The sequence below is a fragment of the Palaemon carinicauda genome, chromosome 21 (assembly GCF_036898095.1).
Source record: "Palaemon carinicauda isolate YSFRI2023 chromosome 21, ASM3689809v2, whole genome shotgun sequence".
NCBI lineage: Eukaryota > Metazoa > Arthropoda > Malacostraca > Decapoda > Palaemonidae > Palaemon > Palaemon carinicauda.
In genome coordinates, this window is record NC_090745.1 from 22,512,408 (window position 1) to 22,534,299 (window position 21,892).

General features: G+C 33.9%; 1 protein-coding gene across 7 annotated transcripts in view; it reads left to right on the forward strand.

Annotated features, from left to right (window-relative positions):
• The window catches only part of LOC137615214 (uncharacterized), a 66,598-nt gene that overhangs the window by 11,000 nt on the left and 33,706 nt on the right, over positions 1 to 21,892 (forward strand). For 2 of the 7 annotated variants that reach the window (XM_068344876.1, XM_068344878.1), the window contains exon 2: positions 15,712 to 15,952. The exons of 2 other annotated variants lie outside the window; for them this stretch is intronic. In XM_068344876.1, coding sequence (XP_068200977.1) covers positions 15,862 to 15,952 — 91 coding nt within the window. In that variant the 5' untranslated portion in view covers positions 15,712 to 15,861. Of the gene's footprint in view, positions 1 to 11,855; positions 11,876 to 15,711; positions 15,953 to 17,996; positions 18,296 to 21,892 lie in introns of those variants that run through there. 3 more of the 7 variants (XM_068344877.1, XM_068344881.1, XM_068344880.1) reach the window with 3 other exon arrangements.

Here is a 21,892-nt window from a genome sequence, read left to right on the forward strand (position 1 = left end):
TCCTCTAGTCCACTGCAGGACATAGGCCTCAGATATGTTAATTAATGTCGGGGGTTTGGCCTGTTTTCATAACCACGCTGGCCAGTGCGAATTGGTGATGCTGGGAGACTGTCTGATCCCTCAAAGCCAGCGAACCTTGTATGGGTGGCCCTGATTAATACAGCTTTGCTATTCATGGCGATATGCAAACCCTCTCATGACGATATTTAAATCCTCTCGCCACGGTAAGGTATCTGCTCTCAGAAAGATTATATATATATATATATATATATATATATATATATATATATATATATATATATATATATATATATATATTTATGTTACTTGCTAAGCTACAACCCTAGTTGGAAAAGCAGGATGCTATAAGCCCAGGGGCTCCAACGGGGAAAATAGCCCAGTGAGGAAAGGAAACAAGGACAAATAAAATATTTTAAGAACAGTAACAATAAAATAAACATCTCCTATATAGACTATAAAAACTTTAAAACAAGACGAAGAGAAAAAAAAAAGGTAGAATAGTGTGCTTGAGTGTACCCTCAAGCAAGAGAGAGTGAAAGACCATGGTACCGAGGCTATGGCACTACCTTAGATTAGAGAACAATGAATTTTGGAGTGTCCTCCTAGAAGAGCTGCTTACCATAGCTAAAGAGTCTCTTCTACCCTTACGTAGAGGAAAGTGGCCACTAAACAATAATAGTGCAGTAACCCCTTTAGTGGAGATAAATTGTTTGGTAATATCAGTGTTGTCAGGTGTATGAGGACAGAGGAGAATATTTAAAGAATAGGTCAGACTATGCGGTGTATGTGTAGGCAAAGGAAAAATTAAGCGTAACTAGAGGGAATAATCCAATGTAGTACTGTCTGGCACCCTAAGGACCCCCATAACTCTCTAGTGGTAGTATCTCAACGGGTGGCTGTATATATATATATATATATATATATATATATATATATATATATATATATATATATATATATATATGTGTATATATATATATATATATACATATATATGTATATATATATATATATATATATATATATATATATATATATATATATATATATATGTATATATATATATATATATATATATATATATATATATATATATATATATATATATATATATATATATATACATTTTGATGAGTGATACATTATTGCACTTTAAACTTAGATGCTTTATCGTTTGAAACTTTTATTTTTCAATGTTTGTGCTTATTTAGAGCTAGCCGATTATTGATATTTATATTAAAAAGAGACTACGAATATAGTGGGGAATTAATGATGACTATGAATACAGGCATAAATGCTTTGCTGCAAATGCTACAGATATTTTGCTTGGTATTTGAAGCTGCACACGTAGTGTGTAAAGTAATAATTTCCTAAAGGTTTTCACCCTCTGAAAACTAAATGAAATATACTCAAGTACTGGGATATTTTGTCTCTCCCAATTATAAGGTAAGGACGTGGCGTATTATGTTAGCTTGTTGTTACGTCAAGACATATCACTGAATTATTTAGAACTTTGGCCTCTTTTGTCAGGTTATGTGGGGGTTTATGCGCTAAAGTCTTCCCCCTTCCCCCAAGTCTAGTAAAACATATTAGGTTAGTTTTGGTATACTTGAAATCTACGGCACTATTGACCGTGTATATATAATTCTATTTACTGGTCAGCGGTCTGTATTGACGGTGGGCATGTTCTGAAATAAGACCAGCGGTGCGTTTGTGGTGTGTGTGTGTATATATATATATATATATATATATATATATATATATATATATATATATATATATATATATATATATATATATATATACTGTATTATTAGGATTCCCTTTTAGGGGAATGCTATTTTTTTTGGTATTATTATTATTATTATTCTTTCCGCGCGTTTTTTTTTTTCGCAAGAAATCTGAAATTATTATCATAGGTAGCCTATGGTAAGAATATGTCATAGACCCGGTTTAAGTGACCTTGACCTACTTTTCAAGGTCACAGGGACTTTTAAAGGCAAAATTTTTAAAATTTGAAATTGACATTAAGCCTAAAGTATAAGCTGTATGGCTAAGGGCCTTATGGACAATGATACAGAGGTAAATACCCAGATATTGCCCTACCTTGATGCAAGTAGGTCAAGGTCAGTAATGGCCGAACCGGGTCAAAACAGGTTTGTTTCCGAGATCTCAAAAACTGGAAGGCCCAGAGCCCTGATCTTAGTGGCATATGATGCCCTATATATTTATCTAAGGTTAGCTTAACTTTTGTAGCGACTGCTTAATTATTTTTTTAATATATATTTTTTACTATTTTTGGCATTGCAGAAATCGTGACTTTGGCAATTTCTCCATGAAATACTGGTTTTTTGGTCATAGCATGCTATAGTAAACTACCCCAAACATATACATAAAACCTCCAAATCAAATGTCAAATTTGACCTTGACCCTCATTATCAAGGTCATATGGGTATTTCATAGAAAAAAAATTGACGTGGGCTAACATCATTTACTGATTGACAAAAACATTTCCACATCTATTTTGCAGGGGAATCCTCCGCCACTGGCTTTAGCCAGTCGCAGTCTAGTTATTATTATTATTATTATTATTATTATTATTATTATTATTATTATTATTATTATTATTATTATTATTTGCTTTCTACAACCCTAGTTGGAAAAGCAGGATGCTATAAGCCCAGGGGCTCCACCAGGGAAAATAGCCCCGTGAGGAAAGGAAAAAAGGAAATTTAAATATTTTAATAAAAGTAATAACATTAAAACAAATATCTCCTATATAAACTAGAAACACTTTTAACATAACAAGAGGAAGAGAAATAAGATAGAATAGGGTGCCCGAGTGTACCCTCAAACTAGAGAACTCTAACCCAAGACAGTGGAAGACCATGGTACAGAGGCTATGGCGCTACCTAAGGATAGAGAACAATGGTTTGAGTTTGGAGTGTCCATCTCATAGAAGAGCTGCTTACCATAGCTAAAGAGTCTCTTCTACCCTTACCAAGAGGAAAGTGGCCACTAAACAATTGTGGCCACTGAACAATTACAGTGCAGTGGTTAACCCCGTAAGTGAAGACGAAATGTTTGGTAATGTGTGTTGTCAGGTGTATGAGGACAGAGGAGAATATGTAAAGAATAGACCAGACTATTAGGTGTGTGTAGGCAAAGGAAAAATGAACCGTAACCAGAGAGAAGGATCCAATGTAGTACTGTCTGGCCAGTCAAAAGATCCCATAACTCTCTAGCGGTAGTATATATATATATATATATATATATATATATATATATATATATATATATATATATATATATATACATATATATATATATATATATATATATATATATATATATATATATATATATAGTATATTGTGTGTGTGTATTTATGTCGGCTGCTGTATTGCAATATTCGTGGTCTGCATACAAATATTCAAGACCTTACAGTTGCGTCCAGACAGGATGATCTTTTGTGCTCAGAAACTTTGGTTTCTAACATGAGACACTCATCTGAGCTCCTTATAACTGGTTTTAGGAAGCCAATTATTGTGAAACGGGATGCCATTCCTAGGACCAGGGGAATGGCAGTGTATATTAGAACCGAACACCTTGCTTTTCGTAAGTCAAGCTACGAATATGGATGTCATGAGATTCCGATAAAAGTTTGTGGCTGGCATAACAGCTTCTATTTGTGTTCGATCTACCGGAATCCAGACATGTATGATTCCATCTTAGATTGTCTTCTTACCATTATGGCCAAGATACAAGATGATGATAGAGATACCTCTTCTATTTTTTTTTCTTTTTTTTGGCGATGTCACTGCTCACTATAGGAAGTGGTTAAATTCTGTTTCTCCTATTGATCGGCATGGTTTAAGAGCTTTGGCCTTTGCCTATGAATCAGGCTGTGAGCAAATCATAACTGAAGCTACTCGCAGGTCTGGTAACTGTTTGGACATTCTACTGTATACACCGACTCCAGTGGTGTTATAATAAGTATGGTTGGTTCTCCAGTTGGGACATCTGATCATGTCTTGATTTAATTAATAGTGTTGACTGAGCAGCCTGTCCCGGATGTGTCATACTCGTGTAAGATTTATATAAAATCCAAAGCACCATTTTGAGTGATTTTTTGGGATTGAATTTGACACAGTTGTATAATAGTGTTGAGCCTTTTGTTCCTTTGATTGAGAATCTAGTCAACATAATTGATAGACGTATCCCTTCACTTATTTGGAGAAGCAGGAGGCCTATCATCTTTGGAGGGGTAACAGATCAGATTTGACTGGGAATAACTACACCCAGCTTAGAGCTTTTTCTCAGAGAGTTTATGCTTCAACAGAAAAGGAATACAATTAAATCATAAAAGAAACCCTTTCTGGTACAACCCAGGAACATAAGTGGTGGGCTACCCTTAAATCTGTACTCTGCTGTGGACGCAACAGTTTTTGCTTTACTTAAAGCAGATGGTTCTGTCACTCAGTGTCCAAAGGAAAAGGCATCCATTTTGGCTAATGTATTTGACAGTAAGCATTGTAATAAGAAACTTGATCTTCCTCAATCCTGTTTTCCTGAAGCTAATCTAACTAGTTTAGTTTTTCGACTTGATGGGCCTAGATGCTTATGGAGGTGTAGACCCAAATGGTATTTTTACTTTGCTTTTTTTTAATAAAGAATGCATATTTCTTAGCTCCAAAGTTATCAGTCATTTTGCACAAGTTAGCAAGAAGAGGTTCTTTTAGCACTTGTTGGAGAATTAGTATTGTTACTCCATTATGTAAATGTGTTTGTGGTAGCTCAAGTCCAGCTGATTACTGCCCAATTCTCATAACTCCCTCATTATCTAAAGTTTTGAACGTCTACCAATCTCCAAAACTGTACAGAAATCCCTTGATTGTGGCCAGTAAGTTCGTATTATTAGCCTTGATTTTAGTGCTGCCAATGGCGTGTTAATCATAAGGCCCTTGTTTTCAAACTGAAACAGTTTGGAGTGGGTGGGTCTTTTCTTAGCATCATTATTGAATTTTCAATTAATAGATTGAAAAGAGTTGATGGGCACCATGGTGAGTATAGGAATGTGATATGTGGTGTTCCTCAGGGTAATGTTCTTGGGCCATTACTTTTCATACTATACACACAAGACATGTGGTTTGTCCTAGATAAAAAAAAGCTTGCCGCATATGCAGATGATGCTACTCTCTTTGCATCCATTCCATCTCCTGAATGTAGATCTGGGGTTGCTGAATCCCTCAATAGATATCTACCTAAAATGAGTGCATTGTGCAAGTTATGGGACAGGAAGTTGAATCCTAACAAAACTCAAAGTATGATTGTAAGCAGGCCAAGGACATTGGCTCCTCAACATCCTAATCTCAGCAGTGATAATGTTTCTTTAACATTGTAAGACTTAAAATTTTAGGGTGATTATCGACAGTAAATTTACTTTGGAGAAACACATTAGGTCTGTGCATTCTTCTATTTCACAAACAATTGGATTATTGAGAAAGTCTATCAAGATGTTTGGTGATCAATTTGTTCTGAAGAAGTGTTTTAATTCCTTCATTCTACCTTGTTTCAAGTATTGTTCTCCTGTTTGGTCTTCAGCTGCGGATTCTCATCTTGATTTGTTGGACAGGAACTTACGGTCTATTAAGTGTCTTATTCCTGATCTAGTTATTAATCTGTGGCATCGTCGTTCAATTAGTTCTTTGTGCTTGTTGCATAAGATTTTTCATAATTCTGACCATTCTTTACATTTAGATCTTCCCGGACAGTACCATCCTGTTCGTATTACTTGTTATGCAGTTAATTTTAATAGTCATGCATTCTCCATCATGAGGCTCACTACTTCACAGTATTCTACAAGTTTTATTCCAGCTATGACCAAGTTGTGGAATTATCTTAATCGGGTAGTAATATCGGTAAAACTTCGAAAGTTTAAACTTGCAGCAAATGTTGAACAGGTTGACACAAGTCCTTTTAAAGTTTATATATGAAAGATCTGTTCTAATGTTGCTATTGTTTTTGAAGTATTTTATATTATTGTTCATTACTTCTCTTAAAGTTCGTTCATTTTCATACTTCCTCTCCTCGATGGGCTATTTTTCCTTGTAGGAGCCCTTGGTTTTATAGCATCCTGCTTTTCCAACTAGGGTTGTAGTTTAGCTAGTAATATTTTATATATATATATATATATATATATATATATATATATATATATATATATATATATATATATATATATATATATATATATATATATATATATATATATATATATATATATATATATATATATATATATATATATATGTAAATTTATATATGTATATATATATATGTGTGTGTGTGTATATATATATTCATATGTATTTATATATATGCATATATATGTATATATATATATATATATTCTGTATATGTATGTATATATATATATATATATATATATATATGTATATATATATATATATATGAATATGTATGTATATATACGTATATATATATATGTGTATATATACGTATATATATATATATATAGTATATATATATATATATATATATAATATATATATATATATATATATATATATATATATATATATATATATATATATATATTTGTGAGTGCAGGCTTGCGTGTATTATTAGCTTACACAGTTTACTTCATTCACATACATTTATCTTGATTTTAGTTTTTTACATCAAAATGAATATTTCATTCGAAGTATACACAATCCATACATTTAAAGATCTAGCAACATGAGATGAGAGCCTACATCCTACCATTTGGCGCTGTTGCAATATTAACAATGCGTCATTGGTTAAATTAACCTTGAATGATGGGAACACCCGCGACGAGGTACCCAGGTGCTTCAGTCCTGGAAGTCGGTTAGGAGTTACGTCAGCGTCCTGGCTCGAACGTTTGGCATCCGGGAAATGTTACTCCTTGGCAAGAAACAATAAAAACCGTTTCTCTGTTGATTGGTAGGTTCTTATCGAGAGTCGTTATCGGGAAAGGTTTAGTAGATATAATATGCTTTCATGTGATGCAAGACTTGGTTTCAAGTTATTGAATTCAAGATATACGTTTAATGTAGGTTCTAGAGCCTTCAAATATGCGTCCCCAAGACTGTACAACAAGCTCCCTCTAGATATCGAAAGACTGTAGATATTAAGGCTTTTAAGAAGAAACTTGAGACTTTCTTGTTTTCGATAATGTGGATTTGACAATAAGCGTGTTATATGCGGTGTGACATGCTAAATTCATAGGTATGTAAGGGTAGAAGAGACTCATTAGCTATGGTAAGTAACTCTTCTAGAAGGGCACTCCAAAATCAAACCATTGTTCTCTAGTGCCACAGCCTCTGTACCATGGTCTTTCACTGCCTTGGATTAGAGTTCTCATGCTTTAGGGTGCACTCGAGTACACGATTTTATCTTATTTTCTTCCTTTTGTTTCTTTACAGTTTTTATAGTTTATATAGATATTTATTTTAATGTTGTTACTCTCCTTGAAATATTGCATTTTCCTTTTTTCCTTTCCTCACTGGGTTATTTTTCCTGTTGGAGCCCCTGTGCTTATAGCATCCTGCTTTTCCAACTAGGGTTGTAGCTTAGCAAGTAATAATAATAATAATAATAATAATAATAATAATAATAATAATAATAATTATAATAATAATAATGTTAATGTATACGATAAAATGAATGCAAAGATCCTGTAGAAAGTAGGGTTCCCCTGCAGTAGCCTATATGACCTGAAAAGCAACACTGGTCCAATGTTCTTGACATTTGAGGATTTTTTTTTATTGTTATTAAGGCTTAGAAGCATTACCGATGACTCAATATCTCAGCACATTGTGGGTTCAAAAGTATTATTTCCTAGTGACTCTTGCAATATATTTAGTCCCACGATCTTTGTGACAGTAAAACATCCATGTCTGGGTAGATGAATATATTTATTAGGGAGGTGGTTAATGGAGACATTTGTTCCAATTTGTAGCGACTGATTTTATGTTTAGGGGCTTATTATTTGAACTTATAACTAATGTTTTAATGTTTAGGGACTTGTTTGTTCAAACTTGCAGCGAATGTTTTCATGTTTAATAGGCTGACATAAGTCTGTCGTCATAGTATATTTATGACAATTCTATTTTAACGCTGTGACTGATCTTACGATATTCCATATTCTTAATTCAATACTTCTCTTATATAGTTTATTTATTTCTTTATTTAATTTCCTCACTAGGCTATTTTTACCGATTAGGGTCCTTGGGTTTATAGCGTCCTGATTTTCCAACTAGGGTTACCTCCTAACTAGTAATGATGATAACATGTATCCTACCAACCTTCATAAATTGGGATTTTTTGGTCTTTTTCTTGTTGGTATAGAAAGTATAGATATTTTTCAGTTGTGTGTCGCTAAAACATATCTTGAGAAGGGATGTCGGATTCTAACGAAAGTTGGCGGAAACATTCAGTGATTTATGATTATTGATGAGGATTTGATTTGCCGTAATAAAAAGAATCTCCTTTTGTATGTTTTAGTCCTTGATGTGCTCCTAATTACTTCTGTATAGGGGATTCGTTCCATACCTTTAATTTTTTTTTTTTTTTCAAAGGGAAAGATGAGCTACAGGCTGATCTGTTGTAGATACTAAATAACATGAGATGATTATTTGGGTCTCGTTTGCTAACTGTTTTGCTTACGATAATCCAAGATTCTACTTAATTCGTGTTTAGATGGCTTCATAGCGGGTAAGGCTGAAGAACCTCTCTTTTGGATAAAGAAATTATTCCTCCATATTACCTTCGTTTACCTTCTCGCTACAGGTAGGTTGGCAAGGGCACCAGTCACCCGTTGATATACTACCTCTATAGAGTTATTGGGTCCTTTGACTGGCCAAACTGTACTACCATGGATCCCTTTCTCTAGTTACGGCTCATTTTTCCTTTGCTTACATAGACACCGAATAGTTTGGACTATTCTTCCCACATTCTCCTCTCTCCTCATACACCGGACAACACAGATTACCAAACAATTCTTCGCTGAAAGGGTTAACTTCCGCAATGTAATTGTTCAGGGACTACTTTCCTCTTGGTAAGGGTAGAAGAGACACTTTACCTATGGTAAGCAGCTCATCTAGGAGAAGGACACTCCGAAATCAAACCGTTGCCCTTAACCCTAGTATAAATTACAGCTTATACTTCCATCTTTTTTTCTCTTGAGGAAAAAATACCTCTTCTTCCATTTTATGAATTCTGACCGTTATTGACATAATTATTAAGATTCCAACACAAAATCAGTTTGATTTAGAACAAATCTTGCTAAACAATGTTTCTTGACGTTGCGTGAATGAACTGTTACTTCGGTTGGAAAGAAAAGACCAACATGTAATCATATGTATGAATTTGATGCTTTATTTCTAACGTTACATGATTTTATACGGGGAGATATAAAAGGAAAAATGGCGATTTTTTTAATATATTACTATATAAGGCTAAGGGAGATGTGCATGCGTGTTGTAATTCAAGAGGTATTAGTTTGTTGAGTGTAGTTGGAAAAAAAGTGTATGGTAGAGTAATGATTAACAGGATTAAGGATAAAACAGAGAATGCAATCTTGGAAGTACAGGGTGATTTTAGAAGAGGTAGGGGTTGTATGAACCAGATTTAGCAATAGGTAAGGAGGTGTATGTTGCGTTTATGGATCTGGAGAAAGCATATGATAGAGTTGATAGGGAAGCCATGTGGAATGTGATGAGGTTATATGGAGTTGGTGGAAGGTTGTTGCAAGCAGTGAAAAGTTTCTACAAAGGTAGTAAAGCATGTGTTAGAATAGGAAATGAAGTGAACGATTGGTTTCCGGTGAGAGTGGGGCTGAGACAGGGATGTGTGATGTCGCCGTGGTTGTTTAACTTGTATGTTGATGGAGTGGTGAGAGAGGTGAATGCTCGAGTGCTTGGACGAGGATTAAAACTGGTAGACGAAAATGATCATGAATGGGAGGTAAATCAGTTGTTGTTTGCGGATGATACTGTACTGGTTGCAGACACAGAAGAGAAGCTTGACCGACTAGTGACAGAATTTGGTAGGGTGTGTGAGAGAAGGAAGTTGAGAGTTAATGTGGGTAAGAGTAAGGTTATGAGATGTACGAGAAGGGAAGGTGGTGCAAGGTTGAATGTCATGTTGAATGGAGAGTTACTTAGGAGGTGGATCAGTTTAAGTACTTGGGGTCTGTTGTTGCAGCAAATGGTGGGGTGGAAGCAGATGTACGTCAGAGAGTGAATGAAGGATGCAAAGTGTTGGGGGCAGTTAAGGAAGTAGTAAAAAATAGAGGGTTGGGCATGAATGTAAAGAGAGTTCTATATGAGAAAGTGATTGTACCAACTGTGATGTATGGATCGGAGTTGTGGGGAATGAAAGTGATGGAGAGACAGAAATTGAATGTGTTTGAGATGAAGTGTCTAAGGAGTATGGCTGGTGTATCTCGAGTAGATAGGGTTAGGAACGAAGTGGTGAGGGTGAGAACGGGTGTAAGAAATGAGTTAGCGGCTAGAGTGGATATGAATGTGTTGAGGTGGTTTGGCCATGTTGAGAGAATGGAAACTGGCTGTCTGCTAAAGAAGGGGATGAATGCAAGTGTTGATGGGAGAAGTACAAGAGGAAGGCCAAGGTTTGGGTGGATGGATAGTGTGAAGAAAGCTCTGGGTGATAGGAGGATAGATGTGAGAGAGGCAAGAAATAGGAATGAATGGCGAGCGATTGTGACGCAGTTCCGGTAGGCCCTGCTGCTTCCTCCGGTGCCTTAGATGACCGCGGAGGTAGCAGCAGTAGGGGATTCAGCATTATGAAGCTTCATCTGTGGTGGAATTGTGGGAGGTTGGGCTGTGGCACCCTAGCAGTACCAGCTGAACTCGGCTGAGTCCCTGGTTAGGCTGGAGGAACGTAGAGAGTAGTCCCCTTTTTGTTTTGTTTCTTTGTTGATGTCGGCTACCCCTCAAAATTGGGGGAAGTGCCTTGGTATATGGATGGGACTCATCAATATGGTAATGACTTAAGTATTCAAATTGATTGATTTATCTTTTCTGATGAAACTACTATGATTTGGCATTTCTGAAAAATGGGGTACATTTATTGTCTTCTGTTCTACATGTGATTACGTAACAATAGTGACGTCAGACATTCTAAACATATTTAGATTGCGTCAGACAACCTTCCGTTATTATTATTATTATTATTACTTGCTAAACTACAACAGGGGCTCCAACAGGGAAAATAGCCCAGTGAGGAAAGGAAATAAGGAAAAATATAATTTTTAAGAAGAGTAACAACATTAAAGTAAATATCTCCTATATAAACTATAAAAAACTTTTAACAAAACAAAAGGAAGAGAAACAAGACAGGACAACGTGCCCTAGAGTACCCTCTAGCAAGTTAATCGTAAAGCCAGCATTGTAATCAATCTTAATTTAAAAAGAAAAAAAAAAATTATGCACTCGGCCTCTTCATAAATCATTTAGAATCGATATACTAAAGAATGGCGATTTCTTGACGATAAACAAATGAAATAAAAAAGGCAGTAAGCGGACATGAGTCATCACATCCGAAAGGCAGTGTGTGTGTCCAGAAACACTTGTCGATTATATCCTTTGACACTTGCCAGCTCGTCTCTCAGTTATAGTTCGTGGTTTCACTTGTGAAAAGTTAACTCTTGAATTGTTGATTTGTGATGTTATTTCTGTACCTCTGTGCTGAACTGTATTCGATATTCCAAGCGAGGGTTTTACTTGAATGGAAGTCCTGGTATCTTGTGGGAAAAAAAACATATTTATCGACGAATTTTATAAAGGTTATTGTATACCACGAATCGGGAATACTGTATGACTCACGGTTAAATCGCTTTGAGATTTCAAGTCCAGTGTACAGAGAAATTCTACAGACTTTTTAAAATGCATTGTTTTTTTAAAAGTGACCTCAAATATTATCATAGTGTTCACAAAGTTAAACAGTGTCGATTGTAATATTTACAGAACCATTGTTATATATTTTGTAAAGAGTGGTGAAGGAGGATGTATTGGGAGGATTTGAGTGTTTCTTGATATGATAGTGAATGTGAGCCATGTTAGTTGTGATAACATTTAATATGTTATTACGTTGACTTGCAGTACATGTCTATACAAATTATACTCAAGTTATACCGTAATGTGGAGAAAGGGTTTGTGTATCGCCATGAACGGCATAGCTGTACTAGTTAAAACCACCCTTACTATGTTGGTTTCTTGTGAGCGATCAGACTAAAATCTCCCACCATCACTGATTCGCAGTGGCCAGCGTGCTGATCAAAACTGGCCAAACGCCAGTAGAGGCCTTTATCCTACAGTGGACTAGAAACGGCTACATTCGTTGTTGTTGTGTGTGTAATGTATATATATATATATATATATATATATATATATATATATATATATATATATATATATATATATGTGTGTGTGTGTGTGTGTGTGTGTGTATTGTATATATATATATATATATATATATATATATATATATATATATATATATATATATATATATATATATATATATATATATATGAGTGTTTGTGAATTTTAAGATCACATTACACTTCTCCTCAAAACTACTGTAAGTTGTATCACCACAACAAAGAGAGTATGTCACCTTTCTGCTTAGTAAGTAGCCTAAGTAGCTCAAACTACCTCAAGGGCTGCAGTTGCTGAGGAAGAAAATGGTTAGTTACCTAACCAGAAGGAAGTTTAGACTTTGCACAGACAAACCAATAGGAATTCTTCCGAACTTGGCGTGAATCCTAATTTGTTTAGATAATAGCAACATACCTGAAGAGGAATTTCACAGAGGTATTGTAAGCTTCAAGAACGTCGCTGGGCTGCAATAGAGACTCAGTTGCGAGTTGAACAGTTATAGAAACACGTGGTCTTGACAATGAGCTTTCTATATTTTCATATCATGATATAGGGTATCGTTATACTTTGAAAATATTGTAAGTCTAGAGTCTAAGCTAAACCCAGTGTATTGTCAAGTATTTAAGCACAGTAATGCAGGTGTGTAATAAATCGGAAAATGAATGTATGGTACGAGATCGGCTCTTTTATGAAATAACCAGTAGATTATCCCCGTACTAAAGTGGATCAAGGTCTCTATTCAGACGGTCAGTCACTGAATGTCTTTTGCACCTGTTAATGGTCACGGATAGCATTTCAAGAGTTACGCAATTTTCGATGAAGTAGCTAACCTTATCTCCTTATTAAGAGAACAGCGCCATAGGATACATCGTACTTTCGGCTCTCGTTAGAACCTCAAACCCCATATCGAGTTTCTAACAATTCGTTGCTAGGATGAGGTTGCTGGTCTCATCCCTACTATAAGAAGTTTCAGAGGCTTAGCTATTTTAATTGATCATCAATCTTCGTAAAGTTGCATTGGCTGCACCTCACAGGAGGCATTACTCAAGGATTTGTGCAGCGTTCCTTGACTTTATTTGCATTATAATCTTCTTTACTTCCGTTGTCGCTTCATTTCTTCTATGTTGCTGTTTAACCTCTTAAAATTGCTTCATATTGCAACAGCAAGGTTTTGCCCAGTTGCAATTGGCCACTGAATGTCCTTTCTGGCCCCAGCGCCTGGCTTTAGAGATCAAATTCATACATCCAATTTATTTCTATCCCACGTACTGTTCAGCTTGTGTGATTAAAACCTGTATGTTACTACCTTCAAATCACTTTTGGTCACTCATTCAGGTACTAGTCAAGCCTAGAGCTACTAAACTTCATTGACTAGAAGACCAACTTTAAGGTGAAAGTCCCCCTACACATAAATATCACAAGTAACTCATTTACTGACCAATATTGCATGTCAAATACAATGAGGCAAATAAAATTCACGTCTTCCAGTAATTACCAGTATAGTTGCTGAAATTTTACTGTTCAGTATGTCCCAACCACGACATCCTAGAACTGTTTGACTTTAAAGCTTAGTGAAATTTTGTTTATAACCCTGTGGTGGGTCATTAGTTTTCGATCAGCGGCTAATAATTGAATAGTAGTTCGAGCAACGGTTGATAATTGAATAGTAGTTGGACCCCAATATGGAGGAATTCAATATGGTCTGTCATGATAGTATGCAGATTTTTAATCATCATCTCTCTAGGACACAGTAAATTAAGTTTGGTCCCTGTTAATGTAGGGCATAATTCAGATGAGAATTGCTAAATGCTCTTAACTTTCACCATTTTGCGATGGCCATCTGCAGCGGTCGTCAAACCAAGGTTGAAAGTTTGTCCAATTTTTACTGGTCAATTAGGCTAATGGAACTATATCAGTTTGTTTTTCAGTTGGACTGGTGTTCTAGATATTTTAGACCCATTCCCTTTTATTGATTTTAAGTTGACACAAGACTAACACACACACACACACACACACACACATACATATATATATATATATATATATATATATATATATATAGAGAGAGAGAGAGAGAGAGAGAGAGAGAGAGAGAGAGAGAGAGATATATATAGATATATATATATATATATATATATAGATAGATAGATAGATAGATAAATATAGATATATATATATATATATGCAAGATATATATATATATATATATAGATAGATATATATATATATATATATATATATATATATATAGATAGATAGATAGATATATATATATATATATATATATATATAGATATATATCTATATATATATATATATCTATCTATCTATCTATCTATCTATATATATATATATATATATATATATATATATATATGCACTGGTGATTTAAATCAATATAAATATCAACCACAATAGCATTTAATATCGAATTCTACCTTGGGAACGTATGTCCACTGGAAATACATTCATGATAACAGCTTCTGGCTGGGCAAAATTCGAACGTATGCCTCTTAGTCGAAACCATGCCTTCGTGGACTCTAACCAACCATGTTACCATATTCCTGTCGAATGAAGGAATCTGTTTTTGAAATAAACCTGTGTCCACCATGAGAAACATCACGAGTGTTAGTCATATATTCATTATGAATTACCACTTGTGACTCTAGTATGTATCCTGTTGCGTTAATATATGTGGGTATTGACGTTGGATAAGTTTTGAAACTTTATATTGATATAATTCTGTATTTTTACGTATTTTTTTAGTACTAGTAATTACGTTGGTTTTTATGATTTTTTCCCATGGTCGGAATACCCGTGTAGAGATACCGTTTTATTATTATTATTATTATTATTATTATTATTATTATTATTATTATTATTATTATTATTATTATTATTAAAGAGAATAGATGTTTCCGTGGCCGTGTTTTTGAGGTTTTAAAGTATATAACCTAAAAATGTGTGAAATATTCTTGGTGATCCAAACATTACTTTTTTGTATCTAGTTATGGGAGACTTAATTTTCCCAAGTCTACCCTTTTGAACATAGTACGTGGTGCATAAAGACATTATTTGGTTATCGTTTGTGATTTGTAAAGTTGAATTTGCATTAAATTCTGCGACTATGAAAATCTGATTTCATCGTCTCACAAAAAAAAAAGAAAAAAAAAAGAAATAGAATCTATCAAAAACAAAAATGGGAAATGGAATTATGTAATTTCCTTTTTATTTCCTAAAGTTCAAGGTTGAAACGAAAAACAGGTTAACATTCTTGTGTGTAAGTGTTGACAAAACGTGGTCCGATACAAAATTCCATCAGTGTCATACTGTATAATTAATGCATGAGAGACCTCTGGCAATAATTCCGCCAAAATAAAAGCTCGCCAAGATGTTCGCGAGATTAATTGGCATCAAGGAAACGGTGGAAGGACACGTCACGGAATTGACGGAAACTTACTTCAAGACAGAAGAGGATGAAGGTAATGGAAACTTGTCCTAGTTTTATATTTTAATTCAAACGAAATTAAGGTATAACTCTAAGGTAGTCAGTATAGTATTCGTATTTTTAGAAGTTTTATATACATAATTATATTTTATGCTTTAAATTTGTTACTGTATTACCCTAGGGCAATTATTTTTAACAGCTGTCTTTTGTTAAATGATCGGTTAACTCTATAAGCACATATATGTAAACACTGAGGAGCAGTTGATAAATGTGTAATATTAACTTTTTTTCAATACAAGATAAATGTGAGGTAAGACTAAGGTAAGTAACCAGTAAAATTTTTGCTGGAATAACGAGAAACAATATCTAAATTTGCGTATAATTTTGATGTAAAGTTTTATGTTGTTTACCTTGAATAACAGGTTAACAGTCCTGTATGTATATGAATGTGATCATGGAATTGTAAGAATTATAATATAACTACTGTAGAAATGTACACGCACCCCCTCTCACTTAGGTGTAACTACTCCCTCTCCTCTACCCTAGGAACGGGGAGAGCTGAGCATGACCGTATATATATATATATATATATATGTGTGTGTGTGTGTGTGTGTGTATGTATATATATGTATGTATGTATGGATGGATATATATATATATATATATATATATATATATATATATATGCTCTTTATCATATAGAGGAGATTTCATTTAATAGATAAACCAAGAGAGTTAGTTATACGGAAGGATTTCGATGAAGAAAGTAAGACAGGTGACAGCGTAAACGAAGAACATTGTGTTTTAGACAAGGTATAGGGAATATGGATCAACTTTACCGTTGTGCGAAAAGTTTGAAAATGAAGATAAAATTATGTGTATGGTATACAGTACATGTAACTCAAACAATTAAATAATAGAATTGTTAGAAGGGCAATGCAGAGGTTGTTGTAAATATATGGTGTAGATGATAAGTTCATTATATATATATATATATATATATATATATATATATATATATATATATATATATATATATATATATATATATATATATATATATATATATATATATATATATATATATATATATATATATATATATAGATATATATATATATATATATATATAGAGAGAGAGAGAGAGAGAGAGAGAGAGAGAGAGAGAGAGTTTAATTAGGAAAGCAAAGTATATATTAGAATATGTAGGCAGGGACTGGTGTGATATGAAGGTAAGTTTGAGACGAGTGTGTCATGCCTCAGTGGCTATTTGCCATTATCTGACAATCTGCTGGCTTTGGGTTCGAGACCCACTCAAGCCCGATAGTATTTTGTAATGTTTGAAACTTCATCACCTTTAGTAATGAGGGGGCTAGGGTTTGAGGAAGCCTATAGGTGTATCTGCTGAGTCATCGGCAGTCATTGCCTGGCCCTCCCCGGTCCTTGGTGGGATGGAAATCAGGCTTGGCCGCTACTAATTATATGTTTAGAAGTTCGGTCTTGGAGCATTGTCCGGCTAGGACATTATCACTATCCTTACTGTGGCCACTCATGAGTGACCATTAAACCTTTTTTGTGGTAAATTGACGATAAATGTCAGAAAAAAACAGTGGATGTAGGTAGCTTACTTGATGTTTGATCATTTCTGATAAATACAGTGGTTTTATAGCCTGGTAAGATCAAACATTAATTTAATTTTTTTTATTTGTATATAAATGTTTTTTTTTTCCAAGTCGTTAGAAGAAAAATCATGTTTTGAATGTTTGTAATATTAAACTGCTTTCAATTACTGTTTCCCAACAATTGGTTATTCCAAGTAACTTTGAATTTACTATATTTTTCAAAACATTGCAAACTCCCGTATCATCTATTACGATAAAATGCGCATGTTAATGGTATCTTTATTGTGGATTACTCTTGTCATTACTATCACCGCTAGCCATAGGATCACCTTCACTCATGCTAATTTTCTCTTCAATGTCTGTCTCTTTGCAAAGGAAACTGTTGAAGGTCAGATGTTGTTCTTTCCCCTGGCGAATTTCGTTACCTGAGGCATTCGTCTGTGAGTCAGACAAAAAAAAGCCCAAGGATTATAATGGTAATTGAGGAAACTGCTAAGGTCGCTTTCTTGTGAAACCAGATCCGGATTTTCGATCTTATGGCACTTCAGCAGTCTCTTCATCCTCGTGAGAAAAAGCTGCTGTGGTATCGTCAGGTAGTCTGAAGCTCTGAACTGTCTCGGTCCTTCAGTAGTTGAATTCGGACCTGTGTCGGGAGTAGTTGGTGTAACAGAGGTATCTAGACAAAATTGGATCTGTAAATATTTCGCTTCTTGGGTGTGCAGCTCCTGGATGGTAAAGGCCCTTTTTTCTGATTGGTAAATATATTCTTATTTTTCTGAAATGCTTTTGTTTTGTTTGTTACGTCAGTGTGCATGCACGTGTACTGTATTTGCATTGTGTTCGTGCAACTCCACAAACTTCATAGACACACATATAGGGTTTTCTTTGGTTAAATGGCATATTGAAAAGGTCCATTACCTCCATATAACGTGATATTTGATTTAACAAATGACTCAAACTTAGCAAGGAAAAGATAACTTGGTAGGTTATTATAATCTACTACTACTACTACTACTACTACTACTACTACTACTACTACTACTACTACTACTACTAATAATAATAATAATAATAATAATAATAATAATAATGATAATAATAATAATAATGATAATAATGATAATGATAATATGAATAATAATAATAATTAATTATTATTATTATTATTTTTATTTATTTTTTATTTATTATTGATTATTAATTTTTAATTTTTAATCATTTATTATTTATTATTAATGATTAATTATCAATTATTAATTATTAATTATTATTGTTGTTGTTGTTGTTGTTATTATAGGTCCATTGACATAATTGCATGTACATTTCAGTACTATTATAAGACATAGCTTTGACTCAACCGTTTGGCAATCAGAACATTATTATCATTATATTTAAGCCAATAGTACAGTTTTCCAATTCAGCTTCCTTGTCAAATCCAGTGCAAAAGGTTTAAAATGATCAAAGAGAACTTTCTATTCGATATCTCTTGAATGAAGGCTAACAGGAAACCAGCCTAGATGCCGTTATACTTTCCAAAACTGGAAGTTTATGAAAAAAGGATGAAAGCTATTATTACTATATGTGGTATTGCTGGAAGTACAAGGGATAATAGCAATTGGTGAGGATAGACAAGAATCTTAAAAGAAATAGAAAATGAATATATTAAAAGAGCAGAAATGGTTTATAGTATGAATTGAAGTATACAGTGATGATTGGTAGTTGAGTATCATTATTCTTTATGAGGAATAGTATCTTCAATGCCGTGTAAATTCAAGATTAGGCCTTCTCTGTAGATGAATTTCAATACATACACTACTGTATAGTTGATTTATCACAAAGTTGAATTAGAATATATTCATAATATTTAAAGTTTTACTGTACAATACATGCATGAAAATGTATCATAGCTATAATGCCTCTATATTGCTATCCTTCTGAAGAAATAGACTTTTTAGAAGCGTTGAATGATCTCTTTTATTAGAAGACTTACAATTATGTATATCCTATATGATATATCTCCGACAACAATATATTCAAGATTAATTTAATTAATGATAGGTATGTAACATTTTATGAATTAATTGTGTGATATTTTGGATATGAATTACAAGAAAAAGAGTAAATTACACATTATATAGAAATTTCGTAATGTTTTTTCAAAAACGTACATTATGCTGACTGAAATTTGGTTTACATTTATATATGTATGCAATAATGCAGTAATTCACAATCTGGAATTTCAAGTGAAATCTGGGATTATTTTTTTCTCGCATATGCAAGGTTATACCACTAACATTTAAGATTTTTTTCTTTTTTTTGTTTACAATTGCAGCCTTGTCGCTCCAATTTTTTTGTCTACTGTTTTCAGAGAGAGAGAGAGAGAGAGAGAGAGAGAGAGAGAGATTATCGCTTTTAGTATAGGTCTACTTCTATCTCCGCTACCCTCCTTCCATCTTAACTATTACTTGATAGTGCAATTGCTGGGGTTTCCCCAGTTGTCCTTATACGCATATAGATTATATAATTATATATATATATATATATATATATAATATATATGTATATATATATATAATATATATATATATATATATATACAATTATATATATATATATATATATATATATATATACATATACCAGTGTTCTTAACGAACATTCATATCTGTTAGTGCATCTTCAGTGTATTAAGATTATTATCACATGTTTGCGGAGCATCTCACATTTCAATGGGGGAAGGGCTGTTATTACGTGGAATATTATGCAAATATTGTAACATGATATAAATTTCTAGTTTTATTTTACGCTGTCTATATATTGACTGTAATATTCTTAAAAGTTCCAATTCTTCAACCTCCAGGAAAGTTGGTTCTGTTTTAGTTCATTGTGGCACTGAAAAATGTTCTCTCATCGCACGCATATGTTTGAATGGAATAAAATATCAATTTGAATGAATAGACACTGTTTGTGTATATAGCGTTCAATGCGTGTAAACAAATACGAAGTTACGTTGAGGGTTTTAGTGTGAATGCCGAGCTGGAGGTTACACTCCTCCAACAAACCCCTCTTCATGTAACCCGTATAACAGGGATTTTGTTCCTCTACTCCAAGGTTACAAACAAGGTTACAAAAACCTGTATCATCCCTATGGGCTATGGTCAAGAGCTCGCAACCTTTTGTTATAAAAAATAAAAACACCAGTGAGTTTGGTGCGTTGATTTACTATGTTACTGTTAAAAGGGAATATGCGATTATCCGATCTGACCAGGAATGCTAGTCCTTGGACAACACTTTCCCAATCCCGTTCGTTCGATTCCTTATTTCTTTGTCGCTGTGTAGTTTCCTTTTGCATCGAAATTACATTTTATTCAACCTTCACAATTGGAAGATAATATGACTGGCAAGAGTGAACTGGATAAAATGAAGCACAACAAAGATAAAGGGGTATACAAAAGTGAAGTGGATCACCAGGTTAAGGGGTAAAAAGGCGATTGGAAAGGAAGAAAAAAAAAAAACTTGCTAGTGTTTAAGGGGGGATTAGGTTGAGGGGGAGACTATGGCGTTTGAGTGAGTTCGTATGTGTGTTGTACGATGCATCAGCCCCCAAAGAACTTCACTGCTCCCTCACGACGCCAGTAGTGTTGTAGCCTCAGACGTGGTCGTGCAATGTAAGATCTTGATAGGATTTACTGTGAGGTTTGCGAATACATTTGTGACAATGACTTGTGCTAGATGCGCTTATTAGTTCACATGTCACCCTTGATGTGAGTGTGCAGCGGCGACACAGCATGAAAGTGGGCGTGGTCAGCCATGATGAGAAGTGTGTTGTTTTTGGAAATGCAATCATCAGCCACAACACTTGGAAAAGTAGTGACTTTGATTTCCTTTGAGGATCATATAGTTGTGTTGTCGAGTTTTGTGTGGAACACATTTGAAGTTTTTTTGTAGTTTATACATTATTTTATGCTGTACTGGAATGTTAAAGAAACGGAAACCTGCGCCTGGCAAGGGTGCTGGAAATGTATTTGTGTCGGCAACGGCCATAAACTCGACCTTTCGTTACTTCATAAATAGTGAACTGTGACCAAAATCTGTGAATGATCTTCAACTATACATCTATTGATATTGAGTAATTAGAGTTTGAATTATTAATACGACCCCTGTAGAAACCAAAATGATTTCGTTCCTTGATTCTGTCATATACTAAAAGGCCTTTGATTAAACAAGACTTCAATATATATATATATATATATATGTGTGTGTGTGTGTGTGTGTGTGTATATTTTTATATGTATGTATATATATATATATATATTATATGTATATACATATATATTTATATGCATATATAT